The sequence below is a fragment of the Anolis sagrei genome, chromosome X, assembly GCF_037176765.1.
Source record: "Anolis sagrei isolate rAnoSag1 chromosome X, rAnoSag1.mat, whole genome shotgun sequence".
In the NCBI taxonomy this organism is placed as follows: domain Eukaryota; kingdom Metazoa; phylum Chordata; class Lepidosauria; order Squamata; family Dactyloidae; genus Anolis; species Anolis sagrei.
The window spans coordinates 98,015,690-98,023,919 of NC_090034.1; the positions used below are offsets into that span (position 1 = coordinate 98,015,690).

The 8,230-nt window shown below is 39.8% G+C and overlaps 1 protein-coding gene across 1 annotated transcript; it reads right to left on the reverse strand.

Moving 5' to 3' along the window:
* Nucleotides 1-1,584: 1,584 nt before the first annotated feature.
* Nucleotides 1,585-8,230, reverse strand: LOC137097961 (cytochrome P450 2G1-like). Its single transcript, XM_067473456.1, has 9 exons — nt 8,051-8,230; nt 6,970-7,132; nt 6,737-6,886; nt 6,406-6,566; nt 5,929-6,105; nt 5,687-5,828; nt 3,745-3,932; nt 2,893-3,034; nt 1,585-1,811 (listed from the first exon to the last, which is right to left on the reverse strand). Exons 1-9 carry the CDS (start codon nt 8,228-8,230, stop codon nt 1,630-1,632), a joined length of 1,485 nt encoding a protein of 494 aa, XP_067329557.1. The 3' UTR covers nt 1,585-1,629.

Below are 8,230 nucleotides of genomic sequence, written 5' to 3' on the forward strand. Positions count from 1 at the left end.
AGGAGAAGGCACCATGAACTAGTTTTCCTCATTCCTCATACCTTGCACCTTTTCTATAATTTTTGAACTTCCCTGTTAGTTCTGAAACAATCAGTCATGCTATTGACATGCCTTCTTGTGATCACTAAACATTTTCAAGTCTAGTGGGCCCTCATGATTTGAGGTTTGTTTCCAAGATACTCCGTGGATATCAAAATCTGTGGATGCTGAAGTTTCAGTAGAGACAATGATGTAGTAAAGTGACATCCCAAATATGTGGGCAAATAAGTGTTGTATGTTAAAGAGAGTGAAGTTATCTGTGAAGTCATGAGGGGCTATAGCGTTGTTTGCTTATACATCATAGTACTCCATAGGTGGCCAAACCAAGGTTTGCTCCCCCCCCCCCCCCCCCCGGTCAATATAAACTGAATATAAACCGACCTGAATATACGCCAAGACACCTAATTTTACCCAAAAAACCTAGGAAAACGTATTGACACGAGTGTAAACGGGGGGGGGGGGGGCAATGCAGCAGCTACTGGTACATTTTAAAATAAAAAATGGGTACCAATAAAATTACATCAATTTAGGCATCAGTAGGTTAAATGCATTTGAATATTTACCACATTTCAAATAAAAACAGTAAACTAGCTCTGTAAGTGGAAAAGTAGGGAAAACAAAAACAATATGGTATCAACAATAACTTTATAGTAATAATATAGTAATAATAATAAAACTTCATCATTGGGACTCAGGCCAACTTACAACATAATAACAGGTAATGCCTATATAAACAATGCAGAGCTAGATATAGATCTATAATTATATATACACATATGCCTTTCCCCCTGAAACACTTGCAAATCCTCTCTCTATATACATGCATTTCTCTCCTGCTATATTTGCAAGCCTTACATATCTATATTTTATATCTGTCTAGACATACCTAATTATATATATATTTGTGTGTGCATAATATTTCCAAATGCTATATAGCTATATTGATATATATCTATATAGACATCTCTCTCCATATAGATTATCAGATCTATATATAGGATTTGCAAAGATTTGCTAACATGTGAGGGAAAAAATAATATATAAAATAATGTAGACATATAGATACAGATATACAGGTACATGAAAATTTCTAAACATTCAATGCCTATATAAACAATGCAGAACTAGATACAGATCTATAATTATACGTACTAATTTCACATGAATTTCCCCCTGAAATATTTGAAAACCCTCTGTCTATATATGTGCATTTCCCTCCTGCAATAATTGCAAGCCCTATATATCTATGTTTGTATCTATCTAGACATCTCTCTCTCTCTGTATATGTGCGCGTGCGTGTGTATATCTCTACTCTTAGGATTTTTCAGGAGATAGAAAATGCTGGAATGGGTCAAAAGTATTCCTGTTACACAGCTGGGATTTCAGTAGTTCCCCAGTACAACAAGACCTAATCTGGGATTGAAATATAGAAACCATAAGTGGTTGCTGTTGATGTTGCCATCATTAATTTTGACTTTCCTCTGTGTAGCAGAGTCAGTGATCAAATTAATTGCCCTTCCATCTCCCTGTAGAGTTTGAGAATCCAGATTATACAACAGCCGCAAGCTGAAGAAGAAAGGGATCTTGGAGTTAGCGTGGGATGAAGGAGAGATGATAAAAGGGTGGGACATTGAGAAAGCCATTCTCCAGCGGGGTTGGGTCAAGGTCTTCTGGGGGCACAAGGGGCTTCAATTGGAAACGCTGCAGGATGGTGGTGAAGAAGAGGAAAAGCTCCATGCGGGCCATTGATTCACCCAGACAATTCCGTTTCCCTGAAAGAAAAGAAGAATTTGTCAGGAGGCAGAGAGAGACACATCCAGCTTTTCTGATCAAATGACTCCTGAAATTTATTTATCGTGCCATTAGCAACCGGACGATTGTATTACATTATTTAACAATTTTTTAACAAACAGACAAAACAGGGTTTGCAAGCTAGGTAGTTGATTAAATGTCCTTTGACCAATAGCTGGCCACTTGGAGTGCCTCTGGTGTTACTATAAGAAGGTCCTCCATTGTGCATGTGGCAGGGCTCAGGTTGCATTGCAGCAGGTGGTCTGTGGTTTGCTCTTCTCCACACTCGCATGTCGTGGATTCCACTTTGTGGCCCCATTTCTTGAGGTTGGCTCTGCATCTCGTGGTGCCAGAATGCAGTCTGTTCAGCGCCTTCTAAGTTGCCCAGTTTTCTGTATGCCCAGGAGTGAGTTTCTCATTTGGTATCAGCCATTGATTGAGGTTCTGGGTTTGAGCCTGCCACTTTTGGACTTTCGCTTGAACCAACCTGGACATAGCATATTATTTGAGAACACAGAAATGCTGGGCCACTCCAACAACCACCATGTCAGACTACACAGAGAAGCCATTGAAATCCACAAGCATGTAGACAATTTCAACAGAAAGGAGGAAACCATGAAAATGAACAAAATCTGGCTACCAGTATTAAAAAAACTCTAAAATTAAAACAGCAAAACAGCAGAGGGAAAACAATCAGGGACATCTAAGCACCTCTCAATAAAAGATTGCTCCAGGCAATGCTAATCAAGGTGGTCAGTTGAAACATTCACACCTAGCTCCAGCAGACAAGAGTTCTTTGCCCCACCCTGGTCCTTCCACAGATATATAAACCCATTTTCCTAATTCCAACAGACCTCACTACCTCTGAGGATGCTTGCCATAGATGCAGGTGAAACGTCAGGAGAGAATGCCTCTAGAACATGGCCATATTGCCCGAAAAAACCCTGGGCAACTTATGTTTTAAAATCTTGGAATGCAACCCACAGAGTACATGAGAAGGACCCTAACCTTTACACATATATTATACAAACCACCCATCGAGCAAGAATATAATCTTTCTACCTGAGGAGAAGGGCACAAAGGCATCATTCTTCTTGAAGCATCCATTCTCATCCAAGAAGTTCTCTGGGTTGAAAGCATTGGGGCTTTTAAACATTGTGGGGTCATGCAAAACAGTGCTGAGCACGGGGCAAACCTCCATTCCCTGAGAAAGGGAGCAAAAAGAATTTATGAGCTAAGAATGGCAAAAATGCAGTCCCAGAAGAGAGCATCTGAAATTTAATGTTTCTATCCACTCATAATGCACAAGAGCCATTTAGTTGTTCTATGTAAACACCATAAAATTGGGTTTATCTGTGTGCAGTCAAACGTTGAAGCAATTTAAAAAAAACAGGAATAGATAAGTAGCAGAACCTAAACCCTCCCCAGACCCATCTTCTGGCTTGTGTGCATGTACTCCTGCACCAGCCCAGCAGCCTTTAAAAATTTCCTAAAAGTCAATGGATGACACCAGCATTCTGAAACTTGGAGGGCTTGTGGTCATATATGTATCCTCCAAGTGCTGCTGTTTCATCCTGCTTATGTTAAAATGATGGAAAGAGGAGTTCCCCCATTGCTGCCAATGGGTTGGATTTTTTCCGAGCAAAAACAGAGCTTCCAGCTGTCAGATTATGGAGCTTTATTTCCCACTTCCCAATTTTGGGAATTTCCTGATAAATGGAATGGGGGGGGGGGGGGGCAACCAAAAACAGGACTGAAAATCCTTTGCCATCTTGACCACACTCTGATGTTGCTTGGGCTGCACGTATCCCATTTTCCTCCCTTAAAACGTTGGAAGGTGTGATGTTGACTATTGCTCTCAGTTTCAAGTTAACCTGTCTCCCTTTATCTTTCCTGGTTACTCCACTACTGTACCTTAGGGATGAAGTATCCTCTGAATTCAGTGTCACGAGTAACCATGTGGGCCACACTCATAGGTGCAAGATCTCCAACTCTCTGTACTTCATGGATGACAGCATATGTATATGGCATCTGCCTCCGGTCTTCACTGTTTGGGATGCTATTATGGCCAATCACTCGATCTATTTCCTCATGAACTTTTGCTGTTAATATATACATAACATTAACTCCTTGGGTTTATTTCGAAGATACCCCATGGATATCAACATCTGTGGATGCTTAAGTTTCACTATAGACAATGATGTAGTGAAATGGCATCCCCAATATAAGTAGGCATACAAATGTTGAGGAAAGTGGGTTATCTGTGAGGTCATTGGAGGCTATAGCATTGTTTGCTTATACATCCTCATAGTACTCCATAGGTGGACAAGCCAAAGTTTACTTGCTCCCCCCCCCCTCCCGCCAAAAAAATACTGTATATACTTGAGTATAAGCCGACCCAAATATAAGCTGACGCACCTAATTTTACCACAAAAAACTGGGAAAACTTAACCATACCTCAAAGAAAAACAGTAAACTAGCTCTGTAAGTGGAAAGGTAGGGTCAAGAATAACAATATGGTATCAACAATAACATAATAATAATAATAATAATAATAATAATAATAATAATAATAATAATTCATTTCTATCCTACCCTATCTCCCGCATGGGAACTCAAACCAGCTTCCAACATAGTAAGATGCAAACATTCAATGCCTATATAAACAATGCAGAGCTAGATATAGATCTAAATATATTAGTCTTGTGCATTTGTATAGAATCGCTATCGGTTTCAGCTTGTTTCATTCGTATGGTCCCATTTTTGTTTTTGAGCACTGCTTCCAAAAACAGGATTTTTTCAAATGAGTTGTTTTGTTCTTTCATCTGAATGAACAAAATTTTTCCAAGAATTGGCCAACGTGGGCGGCCTTCTCAGACTCCCCTTCCCCTTAGTTTTAGGAGTAGAAGGTTGAAAATCATCGTACATGGAGGGAACATCAACCACTCTTAGTCCACCAAGTTTTCTAACATTTGGGTCATCCCCTGATTTTTAGGGATTTTTTTTGTGACATCACTGTTTTCTTGGACTCTGATTGGTCCAAACACCTCCTCCTCCTCTTCTGACTCATACAGAGGAACTCCCTGGGCTGTGTGAAGAAAGCCACCCGGCCCGAAAACCAAACAAAGAAATAGAAACCGTGCAACTTTCTATTTTGTTTTGCCTTTTGTTTCATTCTAAAATCACTCTTTTTTTTGTGCCTTTTGAATGAATGGTACGAAACGAATACCTGAATGAAACAAATAGAACAAATACTGTGCCTATCTCTAATATATATACTAATTTCACATCTGTATTTCCCCCTGAAACAGCTTACAAATCTAGGTTCTTGTGGGTTTTTTCAGGCTATATGGCCATGTTCTAGAGGCATTTTTCCTGACGTTTCACCTGCATCTATGGCAAGCATCCTCAGAGGTAGTGAGGTCTGTTGGAAATAGGGAAATGGGTTTATATATCTGTGGAATGACTTATATATATGTACATTTCCCTCCTGAAATATTTGCAAGCCCCATATATCTCTGTTTATATCTATATAGTCATCTCTCTCTATATATGTGTGTGTGTGTGCATTTCCCCTGCAATATTTGCAAGCCTTAAATATTTCTGTTCATATCTATCTAGAGATTTCTATATATGTGTGTGTGTGTGTGTGCATTTCCCCTATAGTGTTTGCAAGCCCATCTATATCTCCATGTCTTCCAGTATGATTCTATGTTCAATTTCAGGCAGAGTTTAATCATGAAGATGCCCTGGAGAAACTAAAGATTCATAGAGAGAACCAATAATCAAGTCCATGAAGGTTAAACCTGCCAATGTGGGCCAAATGAGGTGATACAACAATAACAACAAACAATACCTTGCACTTCTGGATATTTCATCAAAAGCAGGAAGCCATATCTCAGGGTCGAACTGACCGACTCTGTTCCAGCAAAGAACAGAGCAAAGATGGTGTGCTCCAAATTCTTATCATTAAATTCACTAAGTGGATTGCCTTTTTCCTGAAAGGAGAAAAGGTGAAGAAATCAAATGATGATTCCAAGGTGAACCACTGGCTGACACACAGACCCCCCCCCCCCCACACACACACCAACAAGGTACCTTTTCCATCTGGATGAGGAAGCAATCAATGAAGTCACGTGGGAAGTTAGAGTCAAGGGTCTCTTGGTTCTTCTTCACTCTCTTGGCAATGAAGCGCAACGCATCTGACACAATGTCATAGACCCTGGTGTGGGGCCCTGGGAAGTACTTCAGAATAGTGGGAAACATGTCATAGAGCTGCATGAGAAGAAAAATCATGTTTAGTGGGTTTCCTGCCAAATTCAACTCTAGTAGAGTCAAGGGTCTCTTGACTCTACATTTCTTTAGTTTGCTTTGGAAGGAATTCTGGAACTATAAACAAAGGGAGAATTCAATAACTCAGTTTTGTTCTGATGAGAATGAATAAAAAGACCACCTGTTTTCAGGGCTGGATATGAACTTCTAGTAGATGAGAAATAAAAATATCAGGATAGTATCCAAGACCAATAGTTTTCTAAGCAGCTAAACATTATCACCAAGTGAGTAACATTCAGGTACCTGGGACCAGGTTGAGCTCATCTCAAAGAAGAAATTGTGCATCATCCTCATAAGGGCCTGGAATTCCTCATCCTCATAGTCAAAGCGCTCCCCAAACACAATGGAGCAAATGATATTGGAGACTGCACGGCTGAGAACGTAGGTGGGCTCTATAGGTTTTCCTGCAACAAAACAGCAACACAAAAACAAATAACAGAGATCCAGTCTACAGAAATCACTTTTGGTTCCAAGATCCATTAAATGTCAGAATTAGAGAGCAGTATTCCCTCTTTCAGAATTAAGCTATTTTGATTCAACAGAATAAATTCAACCTGCTTGGCAACTCACTTACCCTCTGTCTTCCGAAATTCCTCCAGCAGGAATTGTACCTCCTCTTGGATTTGCTCCTCAATAGATTTTTTCCCCATCCCAAAACTCTTCAAGACGGTGACGGAAAATCGGCGCAGTTGCTTCCAACGTTCTCCATTGGAAAAGCCCACCCCTGAGGGAAAGTGGAAAGAAATCATAAGACATGCAGAAGAAAGAGTTTTAACCATTCTTGCAAAGACAATTGGAGTGCCTCACCATATCCTTCAACAGCCCTCTCGATTGTAGGCTTGGTACTCCTTCCACAGAACTCTTCTGCCTTGTCTATTAGAGCCTCCTTCACAGCTTGGTGTCCGCACAAGACCAGAACTGGACGTGATCCCAAATAGACTGTGAAAACGGGGCCATATTTTTTGTGCAGCTGTAGGAGAAATGGCACTATCACTGTGATTAGGCAGACATTTTGGAATGGTGTCATTTGAAGTGGATGAATTTGGGATCGAGGAGCACATTTCATTTCACATTGCATTGCAATAGATCTTACAAGTAGAAATGTTAGAAATGAAGGGTACTTTGCATTGAAGACCATATCTCTCCCTCCATAATGGGAAATCTCTGGTAAGGCAGGGGAAATGGTCAAAACCACAGTCAGACTACAGAACATAATGGCAATCTTTTCTGTGCTACTTGAGTGAGGAAGACTACCATTATACAAACATATCATTGCATAATATTTATTCAGGGAAGACATAAAAGAAGAATTGTATCTGAACAAAGAAGTCTGTATAGGGGAAAAAAAGCAAGCATTCATGTTTTTTAAAACTCCTCATGGACATGTTTGAGAAAGCAGCACTTTCTATGAGTCAATGACTCCATCACATTTAACACTGGGATCTGTAATGTATGAAGATGTAAGGGACTAAGGGTGTTTGGGGAAAATTGTATAGATATTGTATAGATAAAACTTGTATAGATAAAAATCTAAAGCCAATGCAAGAGAAAGAATGGCAGTGGAAGGAAACTAATGAGACAACTCAATGCCTTGGTGAATCTTAATCTTCATAATTTTGCTATTACATCCAAAATGCCCAAGTTGAATTTCAGGGGACAACCACAAACCATGATAAGAGATTTCTTTATAAAATATATATATAAAGAAAGAAAAAAGGCAAAGAAAAAGGATAGCTTCCAAACTTCCTTTCAGGAGATGCAGATGTGTGTGTTCTTACCTCTCTTTCTAACAGTGTTCATGATGTTACTTCATTTGAGAAACATTGCTTCCTGACCATTAAACAAGTTACCAGGTCCTTTTGCCATAAAATATAAGAGTTCAAATTACCTTTAGAAGAGATTTTAAGGTTTCTCCTGACTTGATCTGCAGGAAATTCCCAATCAGAGGCAGGGGAGTGGGTCCCGGAGGAAGTCTCCCCTTGTGCAATTGTTGCACCTTAGATGATATGAGCAGACAGCAAGAAATAAAGACAGCAAGGAGAAGGATGAGTGTACCATCCCATTCCAT

Bases quoted from the DNA above. Each gene is read 5' to 3' on its own strand.
- LOC137097961 (XM_067473456.1), bottom strand. From the start codon at position 8,230: ATGGAATGGGATGGTACACTCATCCTTCTCCTTGCTGTCTTTATTTCT. The intron at 6,887-6,969 runs GTGAGGCACTCC...ACTTTCCCTCAG, and splicing joins GAGGGCTGTTGAAGGATATG to GGGTGGGCTTTTCCAATGGA. The intron at 3,933-5,686 runs GTATTGTTTGTT...ATATATTAACAG, and splicing joins GAAATATCCAGAAGTGCAAG to CAAAAGTTCATGAGGAAATA.